This window comes from Xenopus laevis, chromosome 8S (assembly GCF_017654675.1).
Source record: "Xenopus laevis strain J_2021 chromosome 8S, Xenopus_laevis_v10.1, whole genome shotgun sequence".
Lineage (NCBI taxonomy): Eukaryota > Metazoa > Chordata > Amphibia > Anura > Pipidae > Xenopus > Xenopus laevis.
Genome location: NC_054386.1, coordinates 31,947,728 through 31,968,725, shown reverse-complemented (window position 1 = coordinate 31,968,725; position 20,998 = coordinate 31,947,728). Strand labels below are relative to the sequence as shown.

General features: G+C 43.8%; 1 protein-coding gene across 1 annotated transcript in view; it reads left to right on the top strand.

Annotated features, from left to right (window-relative positions):
- Positions 1-20,998, top strand: part of LOC108699933 (cilia- and flagella-associated protein 77) — a 65,489-nt gene that overhangs the window by 32,357 nt on the left and 12,134 nt on the right. The window contains exons 3-5 of the mRNA XM_041575030.1: positions 568-667; positions 2,087-2,309; positions 16,201-16,306. Coding sequence (XP_041430964.1) covers positions 568-667; positions 2,087-2,309; positions 16,201-16,306 — 429 coding nt within the window. The remainder of the gene's footprint in view (positions 1-567; positions 668-2,086; positions 2,310-16,200; positions 16,307-20,998) is intronic.

Sequence of the window (20,998 nt, the reverse complement as noted above, 5' to 3'; positions counted from 1 at the left end):
CTCTTTAAGGCTATAAATGTATTGTTATCGCTCATTTTTATTACTATTTTTCTACTCGGACCTTCTCCTATTCATTTTCCAGTCTCTTGTTCAAATCCGTGCATGTTTGCTAGGGTAATTTAGACTGTAGCAACCTGATGGCTGAAACTGCAAACTGGAGAGCTGCTGAATAAAAAGCAAAATAACTCAAAAAACTCAAATAATAAAAAAAAATGAAAACCAACTAACCGTTAAATCAGAGCTGAACAACCCCTTTAATGAAAGGTTTTGGTATCCAAGGGTCCTGGGTAATGTTCATGCTACAGAGTAGGATACAGGCCTCCCTTCTCATAAATGATGGGTGCTGCCATGACAGATCTTTACAGTACAGGGGGGCCCAGCGTTGTGGACGCAAACAATCAGCTCAGCCTCACTAGGGGGTCCACCAGCTAAACAACTGCCTGTGACCTGCTTCAGTGACTATATCTCTATGGGCAGGTGAGGATGGGCAATGTAGTGATCCCTTTAACAACTCCTTATTAAGTTTCCCTTTATTGCATTATTTATCATTTATTCTTCCCTTTGCAGGCTGAGCTTGGCAAGACCCGGAGAACCAGTTACCCTATGCCAGGGCCGGATTTCACTTATGGAGTAAACTCCTATATTAAAGATGGAGGCGTGGCCTTAGGTACGTTACTGGCACCTTTGTACCAATCAGAGCTTATTCACTAGGATCTGCCCTTCTCTGTATTAATGTATATACCTAGTCATCCACCTTCTCTGTATTAATGTATATACATAGGGATCCCCCCTTCTCTGTATTAATGTATATACATAGGGATCCCCCCCTTCTCTGTTAATGTATATACATAGGGATCCCCCCTTCTCTGTATTAATGTATATACCTAGGGATCCCTCCTTCTCTGTATTAATGTATATACCTAGGGATCCACCCCTTCTCTGTATTAATGTATATACCTAGGGATCCCCCCTTATCCGTATTAAAGTATATACCTAGGGATTCTCCTTCTCTATAATAATGTATATACCTAGGGATCCCCCCTTATCCGTATTCAAGTATATTCCTAAGGATCCCCTTTTCTCTGTAATAATGTATATATCTAGGGATCTCCCCTTATCCGTATTAAAGTATATACCTAGGGATACCCCTTCTCTGTATTAATGTATATACATAGGGATCCCCCCATCTCTGTATTAATGTATATACCTAGGGATCCCCCCTTCTCTGTATTAATGTATATACCTAGGGATCCACCCCTTCTCTGTATTAATGTATATACCTAGGGATCCCCCCATATCCGTATTAAAGTATATACCTAGGGATTCTCCTTCTCTATAATAATGTATATACCTAGGGATCCCCCCCTTATTCGTATTAAAGTATATTCCTAGGGATCCCCTTTTCTCTGTAATAATGTATATATCTAGGGATCTCCCCTTATCCGTATTAAAGTATATACCTAGGGATACCCCTTCTCTGTATTAATGTATATACCTAGGGATCCCCCCTTCTCTGTAATACTGTATATACTTAGGGATCCCCCTTCTCTGTATTAATGTATATACCTAGGGATCTCCCCTTATCCATATTAAAGTATATACCTAGGGATACCCCTTCTCTGTATTAATGTATATACCTAGGGATCCCCCCTTCTCTGTGTTAATGTATATACCTAGGGATCCCCCTTATCCTTATTAAAGTATATACCTAGGGATCCCCTTCTCTGTATTAATGTATACTCAGGGATCCTCCTGTCTGTATTAACTGTATATGCCTAGGAGCCCCCCTCATCTCTGTATCAATGTATATACCTAGGGATCCGCTCTATTCTATAGTAAGGTACATTTTCAGGGATCCACGCCTCTGTAGCAGGATATATAATCGGGAATCTGTCCCTTCTCTGTATTATTGTTTAAAACCCAGGTTCCGCTTCTGTGTTACATATAAAGAAGGATCTACATTTTGTGTAATAATGTATGTAACCATGAATCCACCATTTTTTTATACAAAAAGAGGGCCACTGCTCTGTGTAATATTGTGTATATATATAGTGGATTTCACAAGAATTCCTTTACCTTCCTGCAGCTCTGGGCCAGTGGAACTCAAGAGAGGCTAAAAGTCTCCCAAGGAAACTAGAACGAGATTATATTGCCCTTAACCGCGAGGCCGTAAGATCTGGCCTAGTCACCGCTCACGAGCATCAGGTGTACCGCAAACACCACCAGATGTGGCGCCCCCTTCCTGAAGAATGCACCAAACCTCAGGGTCTCAACTTGCCCACCAACATGACCTTTGGGATAAGCACAAGGTAGAAACTCGCACACCATAATGTCATTCGCTACAGAGCTCTTGCCTACACTACTAGCTGATATTCTACACAGGATCTGTGGGTTCAGTCATGTGACTATAGGTCAATGATTCCCAAATTGTTGGGCTGTGAGGCTAAGCTGGTGTGGCCTGGTGCCCCTGGATATTATGTTCGACAAAAAATGTCCAGAAATGTTAGACTTGGGCATAGGCTGCACTAGAGGTTGACTTGCTAAATTGACTTATAATTGTGCCATTGTGATAGTGGTGAAACACTGTCACTTTCTTAAAGGGGTCGTTCATCTTTAAGTTAACTTAAAGTAGATTATAGAATGGCCATTTCTAAGCAACTTTTCATTTAGTCTACATTATTTATTTATTTTTTATAGTTTTTTTAATTATTTTCCTTCTGACTCTTTCTGGCTTTTAAATGGGGGTCATTGACCCCATCTAAAAAACAAAACAAATGCTCTGTAAAGCTACTTTTTATTACTCCTCTTGCTATTCAGGCCTTTCCCATTCAGATTCCAGTCTCTTATTCAAATCAATACATGGTTGCTAGGGTAAGGCTAGCAACCAGACTGGATAGCTGCTGAATAAAAATCTAAATTACTCAAAAACCACAAATAATAAAAAATGAAAACCTATTGCAAATTGACTCAGAATATCACTCTCTATATCATACTAAAAGTTAACCTTAAAGTTTAACAACCAGTTTAAGGAGACAATATTTGATTTCCTCAAATCCAAAGTCATCACAGTCCTCTAGGTCTTGTTAAAAGCCTCCGGATGCCCTGAGACCACACACATCAGGGTAGATGCAACTTGCTAAAGTGCTTCTCCCCAGGGAAGAGCCCAACTTTCTTTTGCCCCTGCCGCTTCCCAAATCCCTCTAATTCCTTGTGTGGGTTAATGTAACTACACCATCCAACGGCGATCCCTTTCTCAGAAGATGGGCCTGCACTTAAACAAATAGCCCTAGCGCTAGGACTGTTGCTCCCAATAGGGAGCACAACAAATTGCTCATTTAGAGCTACAAATCGCTCATATTAAAGAGCAAAAATATATCTGTGGCACAACAGCGTGTCGGGGCGGGCAGCGAGAGTTGAGCCTAAATGGCTTAAAAAATGTCATTAGCTGGGGTTTCCTTTAAAAAAATCTCAGCGTCTGATATGTTCCCCTTTCGGCTGAACTGAGCCCACCCCGATCACTTGACGAGGCTGGATAGAGACAAAAGTGAGATTTAAGGTGACTTTGTTGCATTTTTTATAGAAAGCTTCCCCCCATGTAAACCATCAAAACTGATATTTAGAGTACAGGTATAGGAACCCTTATCCGGAAACCCATTAAGATATACTGTAATTAATCCTTATTGGAAGCAAAACCAGCCTATTGGTTTATTTCATGTTCATATGATTTTCTAATAGACTTAAGGTAAAAAGATCCAAATTATGGAAAGATCCCTTATCTGGAAAACCTAAGGTCCTGAGCATTCTGGATAACAGGTCCCATACCTGTACATAAAAGTTATCCAAAAAAATATTTTGTAGAAAGGAGCAAGTGCAGAATTTTTGATAACTGAAAGTGAATATAGGGATTATGCCACGGGGGCTCCCAGATACAGCAGACCCTTGCAAGCTGCATTTTGCCTCTGATCTCCCATCTCTGCAGGACATCTGTGTCTCTACAGCCAGTGGTGCCTTACCCAGGCCATTTATACAAAGGTGTGAGTTCACCAACCACAAGCATTACCAAATAGCAGCATTTCCCATCACTGCCGACCCAGGGACCACTACATCATGCAATGACATTCCTGTCAATTCTGTACTTTTTGGGAAATGCTCTTTCCTATTTCAGTGCAACAATTTCCCCATGCACAAAGCCAGGCCATATAGAATGGGTTTGCTGAGATGGAATTGGTCCACTTCAAGTCCCTCTTTGGAGGTCCAAACTTTTGTTCAGGTCCTCCTTAGCTCATAACAACGCATAAACACTGTCATATCGGTCACTCATCCTCGGTATCAAGAATATCTAGGCAGCAAATAACATTTCTACCCCAAATTCTGTGGGGGTTTTCAGGTGTATCTAGGAGAGCATTCTCCCCAAAATTCACTTAACTGAACTTAAAGGGCACCTGTTGGCCAAAAACATTTTCCCCAACCAAAGGTGTGGGCTAACAGTAGTTTTTTTTTAATTGCCCTCCCCCAGCATTAGGACACCCACGCTGGGAGGGAGTTCCTGGTATAAACTGCCATGTTGGACAGGGTTGGGCTGTCCCGCTATAGGCATTGCCCCTCCGACATCCCTCACGGCCCCCAGCTGCAGCCACGAACAGGAAAAAAGGTAAGCGCGGGGGGCAGAGGGAGATTACAGCTGGGGAGGGGGGGGGCCTGACAGATGTGTCTTTGCCTGTGGGGGCCCAGGGGGTGGTGTAAGGGCCCCAAAGCAGCAGCCCTGGTGGGCTCTGGGCCCTTTAGTCCGACCCTGATGTTTGGGCACACACATGCGCATAATGTGCGAATGCCGCAACTTACTCATTATGCGCGTGATGCCAGAAGCTCATTATGCGCTTTGCACGGCATAGCCGCTCCCTCCCTGTGTGGGTGGCGTAGTGCTGGTGGGCCAACTTTTTTTTTTTTTTTTTTTTTTTTAAAAAACCACAAACTACTGTTATCCTTAACCAGAGTGTGGGCTCTATTAGCTTACACCTTTGGTTAGGGATAATATTTCTGGCCAACAGGTGCCCCCTCACTGTTAATGCACCAGGCCCCCTAGCTTGTGAAGCACTGCTCCTTAGGGCCACATGTTTCTAGCTTGCACATAATTTAGGGCAATAACCAGGAGTGTCGGGGGACACAAGGCACAAGGGAGCCACGTATTCTGCCTGCTTACATCAGGGGCTCCCCCAGGGTTGAACCTGTGCCTCTTTATTCAGGCTCAGCCTCTCTAGTTAAAGTGAGACAAAGGGTTCCATTAAATTGCTTTTCCATAAGCAACAGGGTTAATCACTGAATATATTTTCTAATTCTAATAATTTAACTGGAAATGGACAGAAGCAGTAAACTTCTCCAATCAGAAGACAGGGAGCAGTGCTGGGCGTATTTCATCTGACCACAAGCATGGTTTCCGTATGCAAATCGAGTGGATTTTTAAAATGATATTTAATGACGATTTTCATAGCCGGCTTTAACAATAATTGCAAGCAAATGAAAATGTTACATTACTCTGCATTTCCCCGCAAACAAGCTGGCCCATAAAGCTCCATCATTATCAGGCCCACGCCTTGCCAATGTGACAGCACCACACTGCAAATGGAAAGCAAAAAGGGCTTTTATGGATGGAAAGTATCCCCCAAGCAGGCCCAAATCAACATCAGTTTTGCTTTATTTCTTTCTAAATGGAGGTTAAATGGCTACAGCAGCGTGCTGGCTGCGATTCAGCAAGTTTAGTGCAAAGTGTCAGGCCTTAAGGGGGAAACAACAAAGAAGACTATTAGTACATTTTAAAGCAACAACCGAAATGGGCCAAGAAATACCAAGGAAATTATTTTTTGGATTGTTTGGTTCACGCATCCCTTGATCTTTTCTCTTAGCATCTAATGACCAGCGCTCACCCCAAATATCCTCCTAACTGACCTTCAGGCTGGGCCCCTTAGCTCATTACATGGAACACACTGAAATAAAATGGTGCATGCATTACATGTGAGTGTGTCTATGACAGGTAGGTTACAGTAAGGAAGGACTCCATGCCCAGAGAATAACAAGCGGCTGTAGGTGCCTGGGGGCATCAGTAAAGTTGCAAAATTGGGTGGGGTGCAGGACTCGGAGTTACCTTTAATAAAACAGATGAATAACCCTGTAAGTGCCAATAAACCTTTGTGGGTAATCATTATAGACAAGTTTATAGGATCAGGTCAAGTAATGTCCCACAATCTGGTCATTATTGATACAAGACTTTAAAGGAGAACTAAAGCCTAACTAAAGTAGGTAGAAATGTTGTACATTATGTTTTGGGCTTCGGTACCAGTCCAAGGCAATCACAGCCCTTTAGCAGTAAAGATCTGTGTCTCCAAAGATGCCCCAGTAGCTCCCCATCTTCTTATCTGCTGATTCACTTCACATACTCTGTGCTGCTGTCCCTTACTGAGCTTAGGGACCCACTCACAATATACAGTATACATAGAATAGAAATGTCACAATATAAGGCTGATTAGTAATTAATACAGATAATTACTACATGTCAGCACAGAAACTAGTGCAATTAGCATCAGAATTTAATAACCAGCCCTGTAGCATCAGCTTATATTAGAGACCAACCTCATTTTCTGCTTGATAATTTGTGACGACCCCTGAGCTTAGCTTCTCAACAGCTGCTCAGAGCCCACTGAGCATGTGAGTGTTGCAGACACTTTCCAGGATGGTGACCCCCTGTGATAAGTTTGAAGTTCTGGATCATTGCTGCTATTGAAAAGCTGAAACTTTAGGCTTGTTCAATAAGTTTAGTATGTAAAATGTGCCATGTTTAACTATATTAATTTTTAGGGTTTAGTTCTCCTTTAAGATGTCGGTCTTATGACGCATTATGGGAAAATGCAATCAGTTCTCATCCTCTAAAGTAATATAGCATTCATTGGTCTGCCTTTTACTCCTTCCAGAGAAGCAGATGATTCACACTGAGCATGTAGCCTAAAATTAACATAGGGAAGGTGGGAGCTGCCATACTGATTCCCTTAGACCAGGGTTCCCCAAAGTTTTTTACTCGTGAGCAACATTCAAATGCAACACAAGCATGAAAATTGTTCCTGGATGGTGCAAATAATTGCTGTAATTGGCCATTTGGTAGCTCCTATGTGGACTGGCAGCCTATAGGAGGTTTTGTATGGCAGTACACCTGGTGTTTATAAAAACAAAACTCGCCTCCAAGCCAGGAGGTGCCATATTGTTCCCTTAGACAGTACAGTATGAGGGGAAAGCTTATTGTGTGCCCAGAACATTCCTTCTCTGTATATTTGTATTTATACATATGGGAGGGAGGTGTCATACTGTTTTCCTTAGATAGTACAGTATGAGGGTATATCTTAATGTGTGCCCAGAACATTCCTTCTTTGTATATTTTTATTTATACACATGGGAGGTGCCATACTCAGTAGCTAATGATGCTTTGTGTTACACACAGGCTGAGAATGAAGGGTTAAAGGTCCCCATAGACGAAAAGATCTTTAGTTGGTGATCGATTTCAGTACAATCTGACCAATCCGTCAAATTATCGTGAAGTTAGTGGGAATTGAACAATCGTGCATCTTATGATTTTTCGTCCGACATCTGTCAGAAAATTGATCGGCCAGGTTAAAAAAATGTTATCGGTCCCAGTGCAATCTATCTATGTTTGCAGGACCAAGCACGTTTTCCTGGCAATTTTGCTTGAAATGGTCTTTTTAGTTGATGGACAAATCGTACATTTAAACGATCGGTTCGAAATAATCGTGGTCTCACGAAAACCAACTAAAAGGTCTTTTAAAAATCTTTACTTCTATGGCCAGCTTTAGTCGCGCTGTGTCCAAGTTCCATATGAACTAACCTCTTTTTCTCTCTTTCTCCCTCTGGTGCCAGGGAAGTGGCTGCCTGCGCCAATCTGCTTTGTTATAAGAGTCATAAAAAGGACATTTTTCATCTCTTATCTTCCCCCCTCTCCTCCTCCTCAGTGAGACATAGATTTATACTCTTCCTGATGCCTGTGGCATTCCGAGTTGGGGAGGGGTCATGGGAGGTGCTGATGGGACAATAATGGATACGATGAGGGCGTCCCTAGAGCTTTGTCCGGCAGGGTACCCTATCCATCAGCCACCACCACCAATGCCAAGGTCAACACTAACGAGCGTGTGCCAGTGTTCCGGTTCCTCCCCAAGGGGAATGCTCCAATCAGCCGGCTTGAATTTTTTGTTTCTTCTGTGCCTGATCCGTACAAGGGGACTTCCTCGTGCCGAAAGAATCCTGCGTGGACAGAGAATGGAGAAGATGAGATCGACGGCATTGGCTGTTTAATCACTAACTGACTGGCTTCTGGGCCTTACTCCATGGGATTTGTCAAGTGTGTTCAACTGCGGGGAGACTCTTCCATTGTGTTGCCAAATTGCTTGCACTTTTAGTGTAACAGTTTCATTAAAAGCATTGCGCAGTCTCTAGGGCAGGGCCCCCGGCACCTCCTGTGTCAGCACATAGCGCTGCTTGTCACTGATAACCCAGTTGCATGGCCAAGGGCTTGTTATTCTGTGCTTCATTCAAAGGGGAAGAGTTCGACCTTTAAATGGGGGAAATGATGCAGTAGGAACACTCAGAATAAAGCACCATTCAAGGGACAATTGGGGAGCAAAACAGCAGGTGGCGCTGTCCTGTAGCAGTGTATGGGAAAGCTTTGACTACTGGGGAAACTGGTGAGAAAAAGTAGTGCAAGGGGCAAAATTAAATCTGTATATACTGTATTTCAATGGAGCCAACATCAATGCTCTTTACAAAGCATCCATAAGTGCTCCTTTTAACATATGCGAGCACCATTGTGCACATTCAGCCTGCACTCAGGAACTACATTGAAATGAGTGGATTCCTAATGGAGACGTTTTCAATGGAAGGAATGAAGTCGCTATGAAATGTTCCCTGACATGTTCCGCTGCCATTCTGAATTTCTCCCTAATGCCTAATTGCTCGCAGCACTTCTTTTTAAAGGGCCACTGTACCTTTAAATTAATTTGCCTTTGTATAGGTCCAGCAGGAGTATCCAACAATGCATTTATCATTATGATTCGCTCCACGTTCTATGAAGAACTTTATGGTCATTGGTCATTTTATGAAGCTGGGTGTTTATTTGTGGTCCTGTTTCACTGTAACCCCTGCAGGTACAGTTCAACTGTGTAACCCTCTGCATTCCATCAGCCGCCACTGCCCAAGTGCCATCTAATGCCCCAATGAATCAGGGCCCTATTACCCAGTGCATTTCATCCTTCCCTTGGAATTCACTGCAGTTTCTGTTCCGACTAATGACTCTGCTTTCAGTTGCACTTACACTAACAAATGTTCATCTTTTTCCCAAAACCACAAGTTACCTCCGGCTTGGATTTGTTTAGCTTTTGATGGAATGTTAAAATGGACACCATTTATCTTCGCTCTGTTAAATAAATACACTGTGCAAACATCTCTAATATCCCTATCCAATCCGCCGTCTCCCTCCCCCATTCCCCGCTCCCACATCACCACATAATCTTATTAAGATTAATTAACATGCAACCCAGGGAACACCTGAACACATTGCAAATGACCTCTCGCAACAAATTTGCGTAGCCGTCTGACTTAAACGCACCTCCCTTCACTGTCATTAGGTTTCTTTTATACAGTAACAATTAATAGGGGATCAAAGAAGCTCAAACAGTGACACAAACCAAGTGGTTCAATTTGCTAATTGACTCCAGGAGTTGCCTGGTACTCCGATAAGCACCGATCTTGCCGTTGTATCACCAGTAGAGCCTCCAGCCAGAAGGGGACAATGAAGCCATGGGGCAAGTGGGCTGTGTAGATGGATAAGGACGTCCATTACCTGAGATATAATCAACCTACAGCTTTCCTGCTGAGATAAAGGAAGGCACAATGCACGGCAGGTGTCTCATTGTCATTAATAACTAGGTGCCACAGACAAGCCTGGGGAGTGGGGAAAAGCCACATCCAGAGTAGGATTATCAGACGTTATGTCACAGCATGTGTGTCTTCTATTCAGTTTGAGTCTCTCTTCCCCTAAGTCCAACATTTAGTCAGGGCCCACTTAGCACCCTATTAGGGCTAGTCCACACGGGGAGATAGCGACGCGTTTGCGGTCGCGGCGTCAAAGCGCCGCGACAGTCGCCGCGACCGGCGCAGGCGACAGTTTTGTATGGGCGCCTATGTAAAAACGCCTGTGCTAACCACACGAGGCGATGCGCTTTTCAACAGTCGCCTGAAAAAGCCTGGCGAGGCATTTTCAGGCGACTGTTGAAAAGCGCATCGCCTCGTGTGGTTAGCACAGGCGTTTTTACATAGGTGCCCATACAAAACTGTCGCCTGCGCCGGTCGCGGCGACTGTCGCGGCGCTTTGTCGCCGCGACCGCAAACGCGTCGCTATCTCCCCGTGTGGAATAGCCCTTAAAGTTCAGTGGGGTACCAAGGACACAAATAAGCACTCACCCAAATCTCCCCCTAACTGGCCTTCGGGCTGGGCCCCCATAGCTCATAACAAGGTTACAGATATATAGAAACATTGTGGTATAGTTCCAGGGGTACCCAGGGCACAAATAAGCACTCACCCCAAATCTCCCCCTAACTAGCCTTCAGGCTGGGCCCCTTAGCTCATTACAAGATTACAGATATATAGAACTAGTAGTTTATCTGCCATAGTACCAAGAATATGTATCAAGATATCTATAGAGAGAGAGAGGAATTTAGCTTTTACTTCCCTTTAAATATAAATAATGCTCTGATTGCAGATGGAGGTGCCACGCATGTCAGTGGTACCAGAGTAATAAGACTGGAGCTGTAATGTTGTGGGAATTGGTACAATGTGGTTCTTTTGGACTTTGCTCAGACACACAGTGGAATCATTGCTGGGGACCGTGCTGTTATAAGCCCGTGTGTCACTTGCCGCACCAGAGGGGGCACGAAGGGGGAAAAAACTCCCATACCTCCTCTGCTTCCTGTATATATAGATATTTGAATGTTATTTTAACAAAATAGCTGTCTGGAACGGGGAGGCTTATCAAGAGCTAAATAAGGACCACGCTAGAGCTGAATCACACTGAAATAGGCCTCAGTGCTGTCATTGATTTCCTCGCAAGAAAAAATTTGCCTCTGGCTACTGAACCGAATTAGTAGTCACTGATGACCAATTATTTTTGCCCACAGTGAACGGAGAGGCATACTAAAAATCCAGTTTGTCAGACCCAAGGCTTGCTTCTCAAACACCTTTCAAGGCGCGTGTATCCATCCCTGTGTGAAGTCTCTGATGGGCTCTCTGCCTCGCCGGAACTTTCTGCTTTTTTGCTTTTTTCCCCCCCTTTTTCTGGGAAAGTTTTAATGAGCTGGCGGGTATGATGATGACCTGCCATTAAAGGAGGCCCTTTCTATTCTCGACGGGGCTTTATTTGGCAAGGAGGCAGATAGCACACAAATTCAAAGTGTCAGCTTTCATGCACACGTGCGCCGCTCCTTGCAAGGAAGGTGTCAGTTTAATGCCATTTTCCCTTTATATTCCCCCAGATTAGAATTTCCATTTTATGGTCGGTCTCTGGTGCTTTTTTTTATTTTGCAGCACAATTTCGCTGGATGCTTCCCATAATATGGCTTTCACTCTCTTAAAGGGCAAGAAATGCTCTAAATAAGGGGTTAGTGGATTTCTCAAAAAGTGATTTAACTCATCCTAATTGGCCTTTAGGGGTACCCAGGGCACAAATAAGGACTCATCCCAAATCTCCCCCTAACTGGCCTTCAAGCTGGGCCCCCTTAGCTAATAACAAAATTACAGATGTATAGAAACATTGGGGTAACTGTCACCCTGCTATAGTTCCAGTGGCACCCAGTGTACAAATAAGCACTCACCCCAAATCTCCTCCTAACTGGCCTACAAGCTGGGCCCCCTTAGCTCATAACAAGGTTGCAGATATATAGAAACATTGGAGTAACAGTCACCCTGCCATAGTTCCAGAGGTACCCAGGGCACAAATCAGCACTGACCCCAAATCTCCCCCTAACTGGCTTTCAGGCTGGGCCCCCTTAGCTCATAACAAGGTTTCAGATATATAGAAACATTGGGGTAACAGTCACCCTGCTATTATTCCAGGGTGGACATGAGATCTGAATCTTTATTTCCACCATAAATGTATATGCCCTGAATCAATGTAATTGTTGTGAGCTTGGGCTCTATGGGCCCAGCACACCCAGTTAGACACTGGCACATAAGCCAAAAGCGTTCAAAGTATTCCCCGTTTCTAGAGACAACAGTATAGTTATCCCTGTGGATGGGAGCCCTGAGCCGATCACATGTGGATAAAGCTGCTGTGGCCAATATGGTGGGACAAGTTGCATTGATCAGAATTAGGGCTGTCGGCCTCTAACCACATTCATTACAGTGTGATACCAGAACAAGCCCTGATATTCGTTTGAAATGGGATCATTTTAGGTCTAGAGCTAGTCCTATATAAGGAGGATTTTGCTGTGTGCACTAACCTCAGAGCTTACAGTCTTTATGTTAATGGAAACCTGACTGGGGGACTTAGCCCGCTGCATTATGCTTTTTATACAGTCACGGAACTCCTCTGTGACTTCTCAAGGCCTTATAATGTAGAGTTGGGGGTTATTAACCTCTATATTAGCTTGCACGTTGATTACTCTAGGGATGTGCAGCACAGACATAACTGGGCTCTACTCCCATTATATATTCCTATTTGCTGCATAATAATGCCAGTGCTGGAGAATAATAAAACACATACAGTCAATGGCAAAGCCTGGTGGGACCTTCCCTGGGTGTGGTACTGACTGGTACAGTCTGTAACATGAAACCTCATTGGTGCTTTTGTGCACTGTTGGATTTCCTTTCTTGTTTCTGCCTTGGCCTTTCCAATTTTATGTGAGAGCTGTAAGTATAATGGCTGTATGGATCTATATCCACTCCATTTTATCCAAATAATCCAAATTTTTAAAAATGATTTCCTTTTTCTCTGTAATAATAAAACAGTAGCTTGTACTTGATCTAACGATTACGTTAATTGGCCATTTTGTATTCGCTGAACCCGGAAACTGTTGAGGATCCCTTAAGATCTTCGGACCCCCTTGCATTTTATGCAATGCCAACAAACTACATGCCTGGCTTGGCATATCCGGCACACTGTTACCATGTTACACCAATGCATTGATTTTTGATTTTTTGCACTTGTTTAGTAAAAGTGCCATTACACGTACAGCGAGCGTTCTGACATTATGCAGGGAAATTGTCCTCTCCATCTGCAATTAATGGGGCTTCTACAAGTCCAAAAAAAACGGTGAACCCTCCAAAATGCCAACTAGTCTGTCAGTGACTGCTGCTTCGGTCTGCCATAACCCGCCTGAGGCTCATTGACAATAATGGGAAGCAACTGGTTGCTATTCTAAGAATTCGGATCGGTGGCGCATCTCTCCGAGAAGTTCTGACAGCTGCCTGTGTTTAAGGAACATTTGGAAACGTGGGGTAGGAAATTGTACCCCTCTTGTACCCCTCACATTTCACACAGGGGCTTCCACTTATCTGGGGGTGCAGCTGGAACCATAAAAACCTGTAAACAGACGCAGTCAATTCTCGTATTTATTTCCTTCCCTTCAATTTGCTCATAAGTCACTTTCATACATGATTGGCTCTGCACCGAAACACATTAAATGCTTTCCCTTCCCAGTTCTCTCTCAATTTATATATAGTCTCTGTACTGAACACTCTGGTCTAGATTTTCAGATGTCGACGTGATCTAAAGCGCAGCCACTTTACGTTCCCCGCCCCCTTTCTGCAAAGATATAGAGCTGGGGTTTTAAAGGAAGAGTTGTCAGGCACAGGAGATTGAACCTACAGGATTAAACTGGGTCTCTGTCTATCTGTATTCCAAAGGGAAAGCATATAGAATATCATATACCCCCCACTGTAAAGATATTATAGGATATTAGGGGTTCTGTGACCATATAAAGGCACAAGGCTGCAGGCTGAGTTATACAGAGAACTCTGAGTATCACTTATGTATTATAAGGGATACTGTACCCCCTACTGTAAATTATAAGGATATTAGAAGTCACTGAGGGGTTGTTCTGTGACTATATAAAGGCACAAGGCTGCAGGCTGAGTTATACAGGGAACTCTGAGTATCACTCACCTATAATAAAGGATAATGAACCCCTACTGTAAATGATAAGGATATTAGAAGTCATTGAGGAAGCATTATGTAGCTTGTGGCCTTGCACCTTCATACACATTAGGAGACTCCAATCACATTTTTGGTATCGGTGGGATGCTGGGAATTGTAGTACACTACGTATTTGCACAAAGCCTCTGTATCAGTATCGTGTCCGTGGCCTAATCAAGAAGGCAGATGGGAGTTGGCTGTGGGTGGCAGCTGTTGGATGGGAAGCAGAAGTTTAGAGTCTTGAGACCCCAGTAGTAGCAGCAGAGGGTTTTTGAGGAGCAGACAGGGAGAAAGACGTCTCATCTGATCTCTTTTCCTACCCTGCGCCTTCCCCGTCGCATCATTAGTAGAACAGCGCCAGAGATGAGACTGACTGCGATGCATGTGGAGTGCAATAATGATGTAATAAAAGTCACTGCAGGGGCCAAGGAAGCAGCGAGTGTGCAGCAGATATCTGCATGTTCCCACCCCACGGAACAGCTGTGCTTAGAATGGCACCTTCACTACTCACAGGCTGCTCACTGAACCAACGACTGCGGGCAGCGGGTTAGAGGAGCACCTTTGTATTACAGGCTGCAGGGATAACAGGTGCTGCAGTGAAAGAATAGAAAAGTCACTTGGATGTCGGATTTGTATTTGGCGAAAGAGACTGAAATAGCGTCTCAACTAAAATGTATTCACCATAATGCCCCAAACATAGAAACAATTATCTTTACAATTACTGTATGTACTGTATGGATTCTAATAAGGAAAAATGTAGCCCCAGCAATATAGGACCCAGTGACTCCCACCAGCATCAAAGTGCCCAGCACACCCATTAAAGCTCTGTGACCCCAGCATGTCTGTGGCACACTGGCCAACATCCCTTTTCCCCTGGCTGGGAAATACCCTGTAGTTACAGCAGTGCCACAGTCACATATTTCCCTGGCAGTGACAGCACCAGAATTATTATTATTCTTTATTATTCAGAGTTTATATATATTATACAGACTGCATATACATGATTATACAGAGTGCATGTACATAATTATACGGAGTGCATATATATATGATTATACGGAGTGCATATACATGATTATACGGACTGCATATACATGATTATACGTAGTGCATATACATGATTTAACGGAGTGCATATACATGATTATACGGAGTGCATATGCATGATTATACTTAGTGCATACGCATGATTATACGGACTGCATACACATGATTATACGGAGTGCATATACATGATTATACGGAGTGCATACACATGATTATACAGACTGCATACACATGATTATACAGACTGCATACACATGATTATACGGAGTGCATATACATGATTATACGGAGTGCATACACATGATTATACAGACTGCATACACATGATTATACGGAGTGCATACACATGATTATACGGAGTGCATACACATGATTATACAGACTGCATACACATGATTATACAGACTGCATACACATGATTATACAGACTGCATACACATGATTATACGGAGTGCATATACATGATTATACAGAGTGCATATACATGATTATACAGAGTGCATATACATGATTATACAGAGTGCATATACATGATTATACAGAGTGCATATACATAATTATACAGAGTGCATACACATGATTATACAGAGTGCATACACATGATTATACAGAGTGCATACACATGATTATACAGAGTGCATACACATGATTATACAGACTGCATACACATGTTTATACGGAGTGCATACACATGATTATACGGAGTGCATATACATGATTATACAGAGTGCATATACATGATTATACAGAGTGCATACACATGATTATACAGAGGTTATACACATGATTATACAGAGTTTATATACATATAATGGCAAATCTTACACAATGTCTATTTCTTGTAGGTCTGGCTGACTGTATGCGGGGTTTCCAACCATCTCCCTGGAATAACGTTCTTCTTCTCTGGTTATAGGCCATCCACTCCTATTGGGGATCTCCTGGAACACCGGTACCAGCGCCAGTGGGTGGAACAGCAGAGACTCGCTCAGGAGGCCATATGTCTCAAGTCCAAGGAGAAGGTAAGTGGCAGCTAGATACAGTATGTGTTTTAAAGGGGCAGTTCACCTCTAAGGTAACTATAGTATGTTATTGAATATCCAACAACTTTGCAATTGGTCTATATTATTGATATTTCATAGTTTTTGAGTTATACACCTTACTTTTTTGCCTCTTTCCAGCCTTTAAGTGGGGGTCACTGACCCTGTCTAAAAAACAAATGCTCTGTAAGGCTACACATTTATTATTATTGCTACTTTTTATTACTCCTCTTTCTATTCAGGCCTCTCCTATTCATATTTAAGTCTCTTATACGAATCAACACATGGTTGTTAGGGAAATGTGGATTCTAGCAAACAGATTGCTGCAAACTGGAGAGCTGCTGAATAAAAAGCTAAATAAATCAAAATCCACATAAAAACAGAAAATGAAAACCAATTGCAAATTGTCTCAGAATCTGACAAACATATGAACGAGCAAACGTTAATGGCTAATAATGCCTAATAAACAGCAGTGTTATAATCAGGGGCCCAGTAGTGATGAGCAGGTTGGGCCAAACCCCACAGGACCTGTTGGATTAACTGCAAGTTGGGTGGATTTGGGCCAAGATGGGTGCTTCAGGTAGGGTTGTCACCTGGCCAGTATTTTACTGGCCTGACCGGTAAAAATAATGCTTGACCCCAATGTTATTATAGGGAAAAAATCTAAATATACAGGAAGTTGGCAACCCTAGCTGCAGTCCTGGTTTGGGTGGGTGGTGCATCATACAGTGCCCCTACTATTCAGCGATGTAATAGTGTTGATCCCACCCGTATACAGTATGAGTTTTTAGAGGGGAGTCAAAGGTGCGGGTGGAGAAGCAGCAGGTTCTAACCCACTCATCATCAGGGCTGGAACTAGGGGTAGGCAGAAGAGGCAGCTGCCTAGGGCACAATGATTGGGGGAGCTGGACAGCTACCTCTGAAATGGCCTTCTGCCTACACCTAGTCCGCACCCCTCAGTCTTATTACCCTTCCTTCCCTCTGTCACCCCTCTCTTCGTTCCTTACCCCTCCCTCCCTTCCGTCACTCTCCTTTCCCCTCCATCACTGTCCCCTCCATCAATCTCCCCTCCGTAGCTCTCCCCTTCTTAGCTGTCCCCTCCCTCCTCTCTGTTGCTCACTCCTCCCTCCCTTCCGTCTCCTCTCTCTCCATCGGGCTGGTCGGATGGCCAGCCGGTTGTGTAGGGCGCTAGGCCCTGCTCATCATTACTACCCAGACTAGAAAATAAGATGTAGATGCGGGGTGGATAGATATAAATATGTAAATGTGCAGGAACTCACCCTTTGACTATGAGAGGGGTTGGCAGCAGAACACAAAGGGTATGGTGGGTTGTGCCAGAACCATGACATTCAGCCGCACGAGTCGTCAAGGCTGAATAAAGAAAATAAAACAAGTGAAACAATGAATTTTACTTACAAAAAAAAAAAAGCCATTTTGGAGGAAATGTCAACATTATTTTTTTGTTCTTTAATGAAAACCACTAACGATCCCAAGTAATATTTAAACAGCGTTTACCGGAAGCCAGTGGTTTATATGATAATGGCTTTGGGGAGAGACATGTTAATATGGTAATGACCGATTTCCAAGCAGCTTTATGGCCTGAGCCTGCAGTGCTTTATGGTTTAAGTGCACTAACACCCAGTTTGTGTAATTAGTGCCTAATTTATATGCATGTGTCGCCCAATGACTTATTGCTCCACGGAATGTGCAGATTTGTTGGTTTATTGTGACAAGGGAGTAATATAATGGGGGGGGGGTTTCTATACGAGAGCTTGGAGTGGCCCTTGTGTTCTACAGTTACAGCCAAGGGATTTGTTATTTGCAAGTATTAGCTACAACTGACCTTTTACATTTTGGGTGTCACATAGCAAAACAACACCACTGGATTTTGTTCAGGGTCAGACTGGGCAGCGGAGCACCGGGAAAAAACACGCTCTGGACCCCCACCCAGACTCACTCCCTACTTCCAGAACTGCAGCTCTCCCTACCTAGCTTTGCGGCTGGGGGGCTTTGTTTAATCGAGTAGGTTGTCTAGCCTCTACTTGTTATTATTGTTGAATAAAAGGAGGAGATTTACTGTTAGTGAAAATTGCTATAACAGTCACTTGTGCCTGAAAACGGATTACAGATTCCATTGAGACAACATTGTCTTGTTATTATTTCAATCTCACATCAATTAAAGGGGAACTCCACCCAAAATCCAATCTTTAACGAATGAAAGAAAATGGAATTCTGAGCAACGTCCCAAAAGCAAATCATTAAGCACTGCCATTGGTATTTGTAAATGCAGTGTCGGACTGGGACACCAGGGGCCCACCCAAACCTTAGACCAGAGGCCCAATCTCAGTACAGTTATTCTTCCTCTCCTCACTCCTTCTATAGTCTCCTAGTCTCTTTTCTTTACATTCTATAATCTATAATTATTCCATATATTAAGCCTCGTTGTTCTCATAGAAATAGGGAATGGCCATGAAACAGGACAAATGTTTAGCAGCATGAGGGGCCACTGAAACCTGGGCCCACCGAGACTTTTCCTGGTAACCCCTGTGGGCCAGTTCGACACTGTGTAAATGTAACTGTAATTGAGAGCAGCTGTAGAGTCAGAACCAACAGTGCAGAAAATATAAACAGCCAGAAAGAGAGTGTTTTTAATAGCATCTGATTTTTCTTACATTATGCAAAAATTCAGGGAATAGATGGAGACCACCAACCCTGCTACTCAGGCCCAGGAGTGTACATGGTATGCCACCTGTCTTGTCCTAATGTCCCCATTTTGTCCTGCTCTCTCTATCTTGCCCTTCTGTATGTGCCCTACTCTTTTCTTAAATAACAATGCTGGGCTGCAGTGAAACATCCAGCTCATTTGTTCCTATTCTCAACCCCCCAAATACAGCTCTGAGCAGAGGGTATGGCAAGATGGGGAGGGCAGGAGGGATGGAGAGGGTAGGGCAATATGGAGAGGGTAGGACAAGACGGTTAGGGCATGGTGGAGTGGGTAGAGCAAGATGGAGAGGGTATGGCAAGATGAAGAGGGTAGGGCAAGATGGAGCGGGTAGGGCAAGATGGAGAGGTTAAGACAAGATGGAGAGGGTAGGGCAAGACAGAGAGGGTAGGGCAAGACAGAGAGGGTAGGGCAAGACAGAAAGGGTAAGGCAAGACAGAAAGGGTAAGGCAAGACGGAGAGGGTAGAGCAAGATGGAGAGGGTAGAGCAAGATGGAGAGGGTAGAGCAAGATGGAGAGGGTAGAGCAAGATGGGGAGGGTAGGGCAAGACGGAGAGGGTAGGGCAAGATGGAAAGGGTAAGGTAAGATGGAGAGGGTAGGGCAAGACGGAAAGGGTAAGGCAAGATGGAGAGGGTAGGGCAGGAGGGATGGAGAGGGCATGGCAACACTAGCGGGAATAAACCCATCTGACAATGCACCATGAACCCTGCCAACAGCTGGCATCAGCAGACATTTTTGGATTATCTGCAATCTGACAGGGTCACAGGACACTCTGCTGAAATCTGGCAAACTGCTTGACCAAATCAGGGCACCTATGACCCGCTTTATACTTGTATCTGTGTTGTATCAGATTGGGTTGCCGGAGACATGACAGTGGCATAATAACATGCACTAAATACAGTTGTACCATCCGTCTCTCTTAAGGGAGCAGAAGTTGCTGGAAGTAGCACAGCTCACCCCCCAACTCCCTCTGACTCAGTTTTTATCTCACTCCCCCCAGGAGGCAACAAAGCTCCCCGCTGTGAGCGTATAAGCCCCTTCTGTTAATGGTGTGTTAAGGGTGCGTTGGCATAAATACACCTGTCACTTCCCAATCTGTTCCCTCTGCTCTGATTACCCATTCAGAAAGTCTTGTCATTAAATTTGAGTGGCATTCGAAATAAGCACCGTGCCAATCCATCAGCAGGCACTCAAGTGCTTGAAAATGCAACTGCCGCCCATTATATCTGTCTGTTTTAACGGAATTCCTCTCTGACTTTCCCCCACAAACTTCAATTTGGGGGTCACAGTGTGGCCTTCTGATCTGCGTCTGCAGGAATTATTCTAAAGTTGCACAAAAATCTCTCAGAAATAGTATAAAATAATAAATGTAGGAATCTCTCACTGCAGTTTGGGGGGCAGATTATTTTTAGCACAATTGCAGATGGGTGAGAGCTGTGGCACTTTGGGCATTTTGTTCGCTGCTGCCATCCATTAGGAAACCGCGGCACTGCCAATGTTATACAATGATTGACAAGCACCTTGGCTCATATACTTGGAAAGCCCACTGGTCTCCGACTAGACACCCCATTGGTCTGGGGTCATTAGATACATTAAAGGAGAAGGAGAACCTACTGATTTGCAAAATTAGGCCTGAACCTCACCACCGTGGAGTGTTTTGTGTTGTTCCTGGTACCACTCTTCGACTCAGTAGGCTTTCCCTTTCCATAAATAGAGTAGAAGGGTGGTACCAGGAACAAAGTGGAGGGTGGACTGGGTTTGCCAGTGAAAAGGTTTTCCTTCTCATTTTGGGGTCACTAAAAGGAGTGAGGATGGTTAGATGGGTGCAGGCACATGCGGCAGATTTTGTTTGGCCTTTTGACACTGGAATCTGCTGTGGGTGCTGCACTCAAGCCGACACAGTGGTTCCAAGTAATGAAGGGACTGATTTTCAACTTGTTTTACCCACAGA